We start from the raw sequence: 13890 nt of genomic DNA, 5'->3' as shown, positions 1-13890 counted from the left end.
TCATAGTAGCCCCCACACATGCCAAAGAAACAAAAGTACATTAATCCTAGAATTGACACATATATTTTGATGTATTCAAAAAACAATAGCAATGAAAATAATGAACTATTGATACATGAAACAATAAGGATGATTTTACAGACATAATACTGATTGAAAAGCTAGATATTAAAAAGTACCTGAAGTGGGTTTTCATTTACAGGAAGTTCAGAAACTGGCAAAACCAATCTACAGTGATAGAGGACACAAGAGTGGTTAGATTTAGGGTGGGGTGTTCGTTAGGTGGGCACAGAGAGCTTCACTTTTACCTAAAAGAACTATATTATCTACATATTATAATAATTTTGATTCCTATTGTTTACTTTACAACTTTTTAATTTGTTATTATTCCACCACAATATTAAATACTAGAGGGGAAAATAGGCATTGTTGCCTTTTACCTAAATTTATAAAGAATATTCTGGTTTAAAATTTCTCTTGTTTAAAAAGAAACATGCTTAATATTATCTGCAAATGTCTGTTTATTTTTCATTAATTTGGACTCTTAAAAGTTATGATGCATGTTATTTCTTTTTTTTATAAATGTCACATCGAAATATTTGAGATGACAGTTTATTTTTCTCATGTTAAATACTGATGGATAGATTGTTTTGAAATGTTCCCAGTAGATGGATCAAAAATCCGTGTTATTTATCACATTACTGATTGTGGTAACTAGCTTAGAAACAATTTGTACAAAAATCTTCCAAGTGTGTTAAATAGCAAATATATTTATGGGCATCTAGAATAAGTAAATAATGCAAAATAAAAGGGAAAAGGAGCCTTTAAAATGATGATGTCAGCCTAATACCAGTTCTGTGTTGTTATTTACTGTCTAATCTGACCATATCAGACCATCCAACATAATTGTTTTTTAAGCGCATTTTTGGAATTTTTTCCGCCCTGATTTTAATAACTTTGTCCTCTGGTGTCTCTTTGCTAAGAAGCGTATTTGAAGGGCTGAGTGCTGGTAAAAAACAAAAGCCTTAGCTATGTTCATTAAGGAAGACCATAACATAGTGTTATGTAAATTAACAAATGCACTAATACCTATGAATATCTAGAGTTATTTTCTTACTGTTGACACACTGAGCAAACACATTCTAGTAATTAATGTTATTCTGCCCTCTACTGGTTCAAGTTGAAAATGCCTGTTCAGATACTTTTCCAGGAAAACAACTTTGAGGCAGAATCTTTATGAAATTTTCCCCTTAGAAAGAAAACAAGCCAAAAATAAATAAAACAGCACAGAAAACTTGATGTATATACATCACCAAATAATCAGAGCAGAAATATTTTAATCCCATTAAATTTCAGGTTTACATTGTTTAGTCCATTCTGTCATTCAAATGTTTTCCAGGGGCCCAGCCTGGTGGCGTAGAGGTTAAGTTTGCGTGCTCCACTTTGGAGGCCGGGGGTTTGCAGGTTCAGATCCCTGGCATGGACCTATGCACTGCTTATCAAGCCATGCTGTGGTGGTGTCCCATATACAAAATAGAGGAGGATGGGCACAGACGTTAAGTCAGGGCCAATCTTCCTCGCTAAAAAAAAAAAAGTTTTCAAAACTGCAACATTTCAACTTGATTTTAAGCATTCACAACCAACAATAGAGTTCAACAATGGCTTCTGCATGCTATTTTCTGAGCAGAGGGACTTATCTTCAAGCCTTAAAACAGTAATGTTGTTCAAAGGCAGAAAAAATGGAACATGCAACATATTCAGATTTAAATAAAGCCGACAAAGTCTTAATATTCAAAGTGCTTTTTACACACTATTCCCTTGTAGACACTAGGATTTTTGCTTCTGAAACCCAATAGCTTTCACCTAATTCAGGCAAACACACACAAGAAAAACGGCACATACTCATGAACCCCCCCACACACATACAGGCACCCATGTGCGAATGACACAGAATGACTTCTAGACCAGCTAACCCAAATTCTCCCAGTACTCACACATGTTTCAACCAAGGTTATTTGTGGACCATGTGAACGGTCAAGTGGCGTTGACTGCATCCCCTACTCTCCAGCCCGTTCTCACTGTAGGATGTTCTCCTACACTAAGCATTTTCCCACTTGAGATGGATGTGGCTATAAACACATGTGCTATTGAATGGTGTCCTAAGCCACAACTTGCCTGCACGTATTTCCATCTTTCTTTTATAGATATAACCAAAGGTATAAATTTAGATAAGAGGCAATATCAGAACAGGATTGATATACAGTGGATGAGAGCTCCCCAGATCTCTGACTTAAGCTCTGCAGTCTCCTTTGCTAGTTCTTGTCTATAAAAGCACCTCCATCTCTTTACAGATCCCTGTCCCCGAGCCTGTTACCATAAAAGTGGGAGCTTATCATTCTTTGACTTATTTCAGCCAAGCGCTAGTCAACAGCTTACCAGGTATGGACAAGGAGGCTGGGGGAGGGGGATCATAATTACTATTGACTTGTCTCCTTTATCTTATTAAGTGGGTGAAGTGTAATACTCAGAAATCAAAATTTAGTCATCAGTAAGAAAATTTTTCTAACTCATTATGAATTTTCATTTTAAAAAACTCAATATTAACCCATAATTCACAATCCATGCAAATTTTACTTCACAGCAGGCTTCAAGTTTATTCCACTTTTTCTGTCATCCCTTCTGTTCACATACATACACTTTCCTCCAGATAATAACTATAAATTGTACCTCAAGAAATATCCTATATTTTACACGAATCAACACCGACCTGGGGACGTCACTTTTATTTTAGTTCAAAGAAAAGGACAGACAGAGGATTCTTCACCTTTGGGGGCTGGGTCTCCCACCCAGGGCATAAGGGAATACACATGTGCTTTTCTGGATCCATTCTTCCTACCTCTTTGCCCAAAATGTTCCCTCCAGTCCAACACAAAAACGCCACTGGCTTGTTTTAGGTCTTTTCCAGTTCTGCTTCGCTTTCTATGCAATGCATTATTCTGAGCACACACGACAATGACTCGATCAGATAAATTCAGGATTTTCTTTAAAGAGTCCATGAGATAAGAAAGACAGTGAATGAATTCTCCCATGTTAATAATTTCTCTTTCTGATGCTGGTTAACAAGTTTTTGTCCTTTTTGTATTTTGACGTGCATGTGGCAGTGATAAAGCACTGCAGATGAATTGACAGACTTTTGAAGGCCACTGCTTATAGATGCTTAAGATGACTCTGGTAGATTTTCTGGTAGTCAGCACCCATTCTCCAAGATTTCAGAGTGTGAAGGGAGAGAGATCCAGTCTGTGCTACCTCATCTCTGGTATGAGTGAGGCTTCTCAGTCGGTGTTAACATTATTTAGGCTGCCAAAATAAACCATCTATTTTTGCCTTTAAGTAAGTTCAATTTCCATCCCCAACTAGAGACAATAACAGACTGACAATCTCTTAGAGCTAGAATATTTTGATATAGAGTTGATGTCAGGTTCCTGGAGATTCTCCCTCATCCCAGGAACTTAATGTGACCATGGGTCCTGAACAAAGATGCTTCACTGAGATTCAACCCCAGAATCAGTCTGGGAAATACAGGTATTCCTTGTCTCCAGTGTAGATCTCACATGGAAAAACAACTGTCCTACAGTTTATGTGTGCATTGATTCAGATATAAAAATTGAACACATGAACACATAACTTGAGAAATTACATGTATTTTTATAAAATAAAATTATTACACGTTGTAATGAGAAAATTTTGTCCTGTAAAATATAAATACCAAGTACAAAATAAATACATAAAAACAAATTTAAACCCGTCAGGCTGATCATTGAACACAATTCATATTTCTCTGCTTTTAAGGTCACCAATGCTGATTCCAGGCTTCAGTTTTCAGTTGATAAAGCAACGTCTAAAATGCATGAATACTTGGGCTTCATAAGAATCATTTTTTCACTGTTTTGTGAGAACCTAATTCTCTTCCTTTTTTCCTTAATTTTTTTGTACAAGTTTGTTAATGAAGAAAAAGCACCTGCTGATTTCTACTGTGACAACTTTTTTTTTTAATTTTTTGTTTATTGCAGTAACATTGGTTTATAACATTGTAAAAATTTCAGGTGTACATCATTATACTTCTATTTCTGCATAGATTACATCATGTTCACCACCCAAATACTAACTACAACCCATCACCACACACATGTACCGAATTATCCCTTTCACCCTCCTCCCTCCCCCCTTCCCCTCTGGTAACCACCAATCCAATCTCTGTCTCTATGTGTTTGTTTATTGTTGTTATTATCTACTACTTAATGAAGGAAATCATATGGCATTTGACCTTCTCCCTCTTACTTATTTCACTTTGCATTATACCCTCACTGTCCATCCACGTTGTCACAAATGGCTGGATTTCGTCGTTTCTTATGGCTGAGTAGTATTCCATTGTGTGTATATACCACATCTTCTTTATCCATTCGTCCCTTGATGGGCACTTAGGTTGCTTCCAAGTCTTGGCTATTGTGAATAACGCTGCAATGAACACAGGGGTGCGTGTACCTTTGCAAATTGGTGTTTTCAAGTTCTTTGGATAAATACCCAACAGTGGAATAGCTGGATCATATGGTAGTTCTATGCTTGATTTTTTGAGGAATCTCCATACTGTTTTCCATAGTGGCTGCACCAGTTTGCACTCCCACCAGCAGAGTATGAGAGTTCCCTTCTCTCCACATCCTCTCCAACACATGTTGTTTCCTGTCTTGTTAATTACAGCCATTCTGACGGGCGTGAGGTGATATCTCATTGTAGTTTTGATTTGCATTTCCCTGATAGTTAGTGATTTTGAACATCTTTTCATGTGTCTGTTGGCCATCTGTATATCTTCTTTGGAGAAATGTCTGTTCAGGTCTTTTGCCCATTTTCTAATTGGGTTGTTAGTTTTTTTGTTGTTGAGATGCATGAGTTCTTTATATATTTTGGAGATTAAGCCCTTATCAGATGTATGGTTTGCAAATATCTTCTCCCAATTGTTAGGTTGTGACAACTTTTTAAACACATGGTCTGCATCCTTCCTCCTTTAGGGAAAGGCTCATTCCTTGAAAGTAACTCTCCACAGCCAGTCTTGAATCCTCACTTCTATCAAGTTCCCTTCTAAATTTCCCTCTTTGTCCCAAATACATCTCCAGCACTTCCAGCTACTGATGATGTCCAATGTGGAATTTCTCCAAGAGAGTCTCATCCCACACATCCTGGGCCCTTTGTACTGAAGATCCTGCAGAGACATCTCAGAGAAGACAGCGTGGTGCGGGCTCTCTCAAGCTGGTTGGATCCCCCAGCATCTCAGGGAACGTGATGTCAGATCATCCAGGAATAACAGATGGGAAACGCTCATTTTTTTGTTGGAGGAACATTAAGATGTGCCTCTTGTCTAGGCTATGACCAGAGTCACATCACAACTCAGGCAAAAGTTGGGGCTGAAGAATGGAAGTTCTTTAGATTCTTTACATTTTTTTCTGTAAAATATTTTTGGATAGATTTGTACAGACACTTTTCCAAAGAAGACATGTGACTGTCAAATAAAGACGTGAAAAGATGCTCAGCATCATTAGTTATTAGGGAAATGCAAATTAAAAGCACAAACACCACTTCCTGTCTATGGGAATGGCTAAAATTAAAAAGATTGTCCATAACTGGTGCTGGAGAGGATGTGGTGTAACTGGAACTCTCCTCCTTTGCTGGTAGGAATGTCAATGGTACAACCACTTTGGAAAATGGTTTGCCAGTTTCCTGAAATGTAAAACACATACCTTCCATATGGTTTAGCCATTCCACTTTTAGATATTTACCTAAGAGAAATGAAAGCATATATCCTCATAAAGATTTATACATGAACGTTCAGAGCAGCTTTATTTGTATTACAAAACCCTGGAAAAAAACTAACTGTCCCTCACGAAGTGAAATGATAAATTATCGTATATCCATAAAATGGAATGTTATTCAGTAATAAAAAGAATCAACTATTTAAACATGATAAAATACGGATGAATCTTAAAATTTTTAAGCTGAATGAAAGAAGAAAAAGAGTACATATGGTATTATACCATTTACATAAAATTCTAGGAAATGCATACTCGTCTACAGGAACGGAAAGGGCTGACTGGCGGGGGTGTGGTGAGGTTAGAAAGGGACAGAGGAAGGGATTACAAAGGTGCATGAAGAAATTTTGGAGGGTAGCAGGTATCTTCATTATATTGATTGTTGTGATGGTTTTATGGAGATATGTATATGTCAAAACTTATGATTTAGGCTTATAGTCTCTGCAGGTAGGAGATCTTTGCTAAGTCTGTACCAGAAGACCTTGTTCAATGTCTTTCTTCTGTGAGGTATGTTCCAGCAGACCTTCCATGTTATTTTCATCCAAGAGTGTCCCTACTGATTGGAATAGAGACCCATGAAGGATTTCTTAGCTGATGGAACAGCTAAAGGTAAATTTGGAGCAGGATGCTGAATCAGAGGAGTCCTTTTTGGTGCAAACTCTGGCTCTATAAAGGAAACAAATCACTATCAAAAGGAGCAGAAACATAGCTCCAAGACCTAGAAGAGTCTGGAGAAAAAAAAACTCAATATGGGCTTTTTATTCATTCATATTAGTTAGAAAACTCATATATTAAAGAGGAAATAAACTTCCAAGATTCAAAACATTACTTTTACATAAAATTATCTCAAAGTTTTTATTTGTTAAATGAGAAACATTCATGAGCATTCTCTTATTTCTATATTGATAGAAAATTCTGACTGCTATCTAAAGTTTTAAGTGATCAATGCTGTCAGCTCTACCTCTGCCTTCTAAAGAGTCCAGTAAACCATTTCTCTCCACTTCTTCTCCTGGTGATATAAAGACAGTGCCCTTTTTCCAGTTTCAGACAAATGGGATACTAAGCTAAGATGAACATCCCTTGCTTCAATCTAATAGAAATGTTGGAAACAATACAAAAAATCAGTTTTAAACATATAGCTAATTTTTAAAAGTAAACAGAGATATCTTGGTTCCAGAAAAGGAAATCAAACGATCCCATGTCTACCCTTTATTTCCTCAAATCCTAATCTTTAGGAATAATTAGATATCAGTTTCACCAATGTGATCCTTCTTATTCCTTAACTTGCTTTTTCACTCAAGAAAACACTCATAATATCATGATCACCCTTGGAGATGCTTGTGAGTATTGATTTACCTCATTTAATTTAATGTGGCTGCACAATATAATACGAAGGAACCATAGTTTACCTAACTATTCACCTGTACTGCGCATTAAGTTAACTTCAATTACCTTTCATATAAATAATACTTCACAATGCAAAAATTTGAGTATTCATTTAGTATTTCTGTTAAGATAAACACCTCTTACTATGTTTGCTGGGTCTAGGGGTTTACAATTTTTGATAGATGTTACCAATAGTGTTTGAAAATTTTACACCTCTACCAACTCTGTATAAGTGCGTGCTCATACCCCAGCTATCACTAAGCAGTCTTTCTGTTGTTGTTGTTTATCAGGTTTTTCATTTGAAATTTCATTTATTTAAAAAATCCGTGATCACTAGGGAGGCTGATGATTTGGCATATGTATGTTATCCCCTCAGTTATTTCTGCTTCTGTAAATTGCCTCTTTCTATTCTTTTGCTCGAATTTTTATGGCATTCTTAGACTTTCTTGAGCTCTTTCTATATTGAAAATGTTGATACCCTATTATATATTATAAGGTTTTTCAATCTCATCTGATTTAAATTTTTTATGATGCTTGACTGGACAGACTTTTAAATTAATGTGTTAAAATGTATTGCTCTGTTCCTTTATGGTCTTTGATTCTCAAGTTTCTCTGATCTTTGTATCTGTTAACACAACAGGCTGATGTCAGTTCTTTCATTATCCTCATTGTATAGAGAGGAAAACAGAGCCACAAGGAGATTCAATAACTTTCCCAAGGTCGTGACTTCATTTTGGAATCCTGACCCTCCAACTCCACAGCCTGAGCTTTTTACCAATTTTGGGAATATCAGTGTCCACAAGAACCAGAGAAATTGCTGAGAATCTGAGCATCCTTTCTCCAGGGCAGTCTTACGTAAATAAATAATGATAAGTTCTTTCTTCCCAATTCCCGTTTGTTCCAGTCATAACAGACGCCATTCCCTTGAGACAGGCATTTTACGGTACAATTAATGTGATCATCACTTCCCTTATACCCGTCACAAATTAGTCTTGTTATCCCGAGGATGTTTCCTTCTATGTTTGACCAGCAGTGTTTTCTAAAAACTGAATTTGGGTGGTGTATACATGTTGTGTTATATATGAAGTGTTTATTTTCTGCCTTTATTGAATTTCTGATCTCAGGTTCCAAGTGCCTCCTCCAAACAACCAGCCATCCTGCAACTCACCTTAAAATGTAGTTGAAGGCAGAGAACCATAAATGAGCAGCCCACCATGATCTTTCACAGGATAGACCAACAGACCTCGAACTTGGCCGGACAACACATTTGAAACTTAAATGTAACAAACTTGACATCTCTTCTTGAATCTGCATTCAAGAGCTGGACATACCAGAATCTGCCAAGTCTCTTACATTTCAAATTCTTGAGCTGCTGCTGGCTCTTACAACTTTTCATAGTTCTTGATGCTTTGTTTATTGAGCACGTGAGCATCATGTAACTGGTGCAGCCTCTTTCTAGTGAAATGGGAACTTACAAGCACCTAAACACAGGTGCAGTGGGCTGCTGGATTCTTTACTAGCTTGTTTGGTGTAGACGTGTGTGCCATGTTGGTGCTGCAGCTCCCTCTGTTTACTGCATTTCTGTGCCTAGCTGGACGTTAGGGACGTCTTGATCTCTGCAGAGGAGGGCGTGGCAGGTGGGGAGAGTAGAAGCATGGCAATGTTCCCACTCCTGCTCCTGCAGCCCGCCAAAACTCAGCTGCTTCTCACTGGCACTGCACAGTAATCCCCTGCAGAAGCTCATGGCCACCATGGCCATGACTCTGTCTCCCCTCGTCCTTTCCTCCAGCTGAGCACATGTCTTTGGTAGCTAAAGTCCAGAGCCTGGAGAAGACCTGTGCAGGGTGGGCCGGTAGCTCAATGGGGCAGCGGCTCACTCATCCCCAGCTCTGCTTTGCCAGCCCCACTTCTTGGTTCTGCATTACTTTGGAACATACAAGTTAATAACTTGTGGATATTAAACAGGAGATGACTACAGAGATTTTTCAGTGCAAGGTGACAGGACAGAGCTAGCTAGGAGAAGTTTTTCACATTAAATATAAAAATACAAAAAAATGATTGGAAAGTAAAATTATACATGTGTATGTACACTGGCTGGCAGAATGCGTGGGTCAATACCAAATACTATATTGTGAGGAATGAATGATTCCTTAAATTTTATATTACCGATTTCTGTCAACATTTCTTAAATTAGAATTTATGCAATCTCTAAACTTTCTCCCTGGTCTTTTTTTGTGGCTAATGTTGTAGTTTTTCCTGCATATTACTTAATAGTTGTTCTTTGCCTTCGGTTTGGGGAAAAAGATTCTCTGACCCAATTTCTTTTGTTTATTTTTATTGGGGGTCTCATTCTGTGTTGTAATTAGTCATCTGGGGATCCACAAATGTTATGCTTTTCATGAAGCCAGTGCTCTCGATCTTAGAACAATTCTAAAGTTAATCAGGGAATAATGCAAGCAATAATATTAAAAAATAGAAAGGACTTCTTGACCTTAGCTACCTCAATCAGAAGCATTAAAGGAGTTTTAAAGTCCCCATAGTAGAATGAGTGTAGCAACAAGTAAATTCAGTAATCATATTAATAAAGAAAATAATGTCAAAAATACTTGTATTATCAGAATTAATTAGATTTCTGGTATAGATGTATCTATTATTAATAAGGAAAGAAATAACGTTTTAATAAAATTTTCTAAGAATTTCTCTGGCACTCTAACAGAAAGCAATTTAGATTATCATCTCATATCATAGATTAGAAAAAACTGCTAATGGAATACTGAACTTAATGTAAAAACAGATTGATTAACAAGAAAGGGAGCTGAATATGTATAAAACCAAAAAAAGAATGTACTAGGAAGGGGCTTAGTTCTATGTTCTAAACAGCCCTTGGAGAAATAGACAAGGAACCGTCCAGCTCTTTGTACACAGGGGAAATTAAAAACAAGTGTCTATCAAAAGAATATGGCTATAATTTATAGAAAATGTTATATAATGATTAGAAATTATAAAATTATAAATAAATAATGTAAATGACCAACATAAAACTGGAGTAAATGAAGTAACCGATAAAAGAAAATGAGACTTGATTGTAAAACTTGATTGAAAAAAGAACTAAAATTAGCAAGCAAATGGGTGACCACTGAAATTCACTACAGAGTGATATTAATTAGAACAATGATAAATTACTTGTTAGCCAAACAAGCAATGTATTAAATCGAATATCTGAATAAGCAATAGTTTAAATCAAATAGATATTAAAAATATTCACATATTTTGTGCCAATTCATCCATTCTTTGAAAATGATTCTCAGAAAACATGAAGAAAAATATGCACGGGCATGTTAACCCACCTTCTCCTCCAGGGACCGCCTTATTTCTCCACCCTCCACTTCACAAACATGCTTACAAAGATAATTTTCTATGCACAGAGTCCCTACTTCTCGTTCTTGCATTTCTTTTTCAACCTACTCCCATCTGGTTTCTGTCCCATTAATTCCACTAAACCAGATCCTGCTAAGGTCACCAGCGGCGTCTGTTTTCAGGTCCCCTGGGACAGTTCAAGCCACACCTGCCCTGCAAGCACCACTCTGTCTTTTAAACACTCTTCTTCCCTTCAGCAGTCTCCCCCATTCGTCCCCATGTGTCCTTCTGACTGCACTGGCCCCTCAGCCTCACTGCCCACTGCAGACTCTCCTCTGCCCTACCTTTAAATGTGGAGGGTCTGCAGGGCTAGGTATAGGTCCTCTCCTCATTGTCCACTCTGTTTATAAGTGACCACATCCATCCCCACGCCCTCATTTCCAGATATGCAATGAGGAATCCCAAGTTAATACCTGCACCCGTGGCATTTTTGTAAATTCTAGACCCATATTCCCAACAACCAATAAGACCTCTGCACTTATATATCTCCCAGGCACCTTAGAAAGGACTTCTAATATGATTTTTCCTTTCCAGCATCATTGGTACCTAAAACTTCTAGTGTGAGAACATTATTTTCCTTTACTTCTCTTTGTAGTGTTTAATTTAATTGAAATAAAATAAACATTAGGACTGCTTTTAGGTCTCCCTCCCTGTAAGATTGAGAGTTTCAACATAGCAAGAACTGTATTTGCTTTATTTATCTGTATTTCTTGACAGCACTTACACAATTTGTCATATAGATACTCAATTTATATGTATAATATAAATGTAATGAATGAGTAAATAAATTTTTACTATACCTCAATACTGTTTACAAAATGATGGCTTGGATTTTTATTTTAGAATAAACAAATTCAAGAAGTTTTCTTTAATAAAAATTTAATAAATAAAATAAAATGCAAATTTAATAACATGGAAAGGTAAACATATTTTGTAAATTTTAATACAATGTAAAGATGAACAGGTAATTATATATATAATTTCTAAATATCATAAATATGATAGAGGCAAGAAGGAATGGAAAATAAATAAATAAATAAATAAATAAATAAATAAAAACACCAAACGAGTCATCTCTTAGGGACTGATGAGCCTAGAGTTGAATATTTTTAACATATTCTTGCTTAATATAACTGACAAAGTATTAGCTGAATTAATTCAATAAGTTATGTGACTAAAGCAGAAATAACAGCCTTTGAAATGACTAAAGACATGTGCAAGGGTGACATGGCACATTAGTCAAGGAGAATCATTTCAAGGTGACCCCAGGTCTCCATCCTTCATTCTTAACCTTTCTTGCAAGTTTGTCAATGAAGAGAAGGATCTCATGATTTCCACTCTGACAATCTCCCAGGCACAGTCACTGTATTTCTTCTCTTTCAGGTAGAGATGGATTCCCCGGAAGTACCTCTTCACTGCCAGTGTGGGGCCCTCAGTTCCCAGGGCAGATTCTTCCTCTCCCGTCTCCTGCACCAAACAGGTGTCCAGGTCTTCCAGTTGCTGATGGAGTCCAGTGCAGAGGTTGTCCAGGAGGGTCGTGTTCCAGGCAGCAGAGGAGCGCTCTGTGTGGAAGAGGTTGAAGATCTGCTGGAGCATCTCGTGGAGGACAGAGATGGCCTGGGCCTTCTGGAACTGGCTGCCATCCACCATCTCCTGGGGGAAGCTGAAGTCTTTTCTGTCCTTCAGACAGAAGATGGAGGAGGTTCTCCTCATTTGGCCCAGAAGCACAAAGTTCTTCCTGCTAACCAAGACATGGTTCTGAGGCAGGTCACAGCCCAGAGATCCACCAGGGCCATAGCTGAACACCACCAGGGCCGTCAGTAGAGAGAGCAGGAGGGCCATGGGGAAAATGAGGGTGCTACTGGCCTGGCTGAGCTGGGTGTCTATGAACCTTGGACCCGAGGTTCTCTGATGACATTCTGTCTAAGCATGGCCATTAAATAGGGAACACACAAATTTTCATTTTCTAAACATTTCTCTGCACTTTTACTTTCTTTTTTTGTTTTCATTTATGTATTCTCCATATGGTCTAAGATGATGTCATCAATCCAAACTCCTAGTTTTGCAATAGAAGTTTAATTTTCCCAGTAAACTTCACACTTGCCAATCCAAACGGATACTTATTAATCAAATGAGAAAGGTCTTTGTCCTAAAGACTGAAGTGTATGTAGGTATGTAAATACTCATACACACACATACTCATGTGCATTTTTTAATATACAAATATTGCTCTTCCCTGTGTTAGGAACAAAATTGGCCTTGATTCTGGACTATGTTTTTATCTTCCTTACTTTACATATGGAGACAGGCTTTCTCAGCCCTATGGGTTTCTGTATTTTGTTAGGTACTTACCAGACCGTGGATAGTAAATAAGCTCTTTAGAACCAAGGTCTAGATTTTGTTTACTGTTTTATTCACAGCAAAGGCTGACGATTACTGGTGAATGAGCTTCTCCAATGTTTCTCTTCCTTCTTGAATACATTCATGCAGGTCCATGTGGTCATGCTTCACTGGAGCCACAAGATCAGCACTGATACAGACATTGCCCTTTCTTTCCACCATTTTGCAACCACTGTATAGTGCTCCTCAGGCTGTGCCAACACTCCCAGCAGGAATCCTAGTTCTTTTCTGGTGCACATAGGTGTGGAGATTCTAATTCCAAGGTAATTGTATTTTCCCAGCACCACCTCACTGAAAAGGTACTTATCACATCTAGTTACACTTTTCTTCTGGAGTGAGAGTGTCCTCAACCCAAACTCTCCTGGACTCACGCCCTGAGGGCAGGCTCACCATGTCCTGAGGACTTTAGAATTCCCCTACCATGGAGTGGCTTGTTTCTTTGTAAACGAAACAATCTTCCAGGACTCTTCCTCTTGTTCTTAGAGTGTTTGTGTGAAGGACCCTAGTTCTCAGTGGTGACGTCCTGCTCTAATGACCCAAGTCCCCAGGTATCGAAAGTGTCAACAGCCCTCAGGTGCTGAGAGCAAAAGTCTGTTTTGTCTAAGGAGGTGGAAGAATTACCCAATTGTATTATTTCACCTTTAGTGGGGACATAATTTTTATTTTGCCAGTACAGCTTTTATTGTTCAACTCTTTTACTTAAACTATTGAACACTTGTTATGCTCAAAATGTCTTAGCTGGGCACAGGGGATTCAATGATGATATCTCCCAGTAGAAACTTATATTACAGAAACTGTCACTGACTAGGTACCCCAAGAAACTCAAGGG

The 13890-nt window shown here is 37.7% G+C and overlaps 1 protein-coding gene across 1 annotated transcript; it reads right to left on the bottom strand.

The window, feature by feature from the left end:
- Nucleotides 1-11915: 11915 nt before the first annotated feature.
- Nucleotides 11916-12579, bottom strand: LOC131419821 (interferon omega-2-like). Its single transcript, XM_058565347.1, is given in 2 exon segments — nucleotides 11916-12527; nucleotides 12529-12579. Coding segments are annotated over 2 exon segments (663 nt in total).
- Nucleotides 12580-13890: the final 1311 nt, after the last annotated feature.

The sequence above is a fragment of the Diceros bicornis genome, chromosome 22 (genome assembly GCF_020826845.1).
Source record: "Diceros bicornis minor isolate mBicDic1 chromosome 22, mDicBic1.mat.cur, whole genome shotgun sequence".
In the NCBI taxonomy this organism is placed as follows: domain Eukaryota; kingdom Metazoa; phylum Chordata; class Mammalia; order Perissodactyla; family Rhinocerotidae; genus Diceros; species Diceros bicornis.
This window is presented reverse-complemented; position numbering and strand designations above follow the sequence as displayed.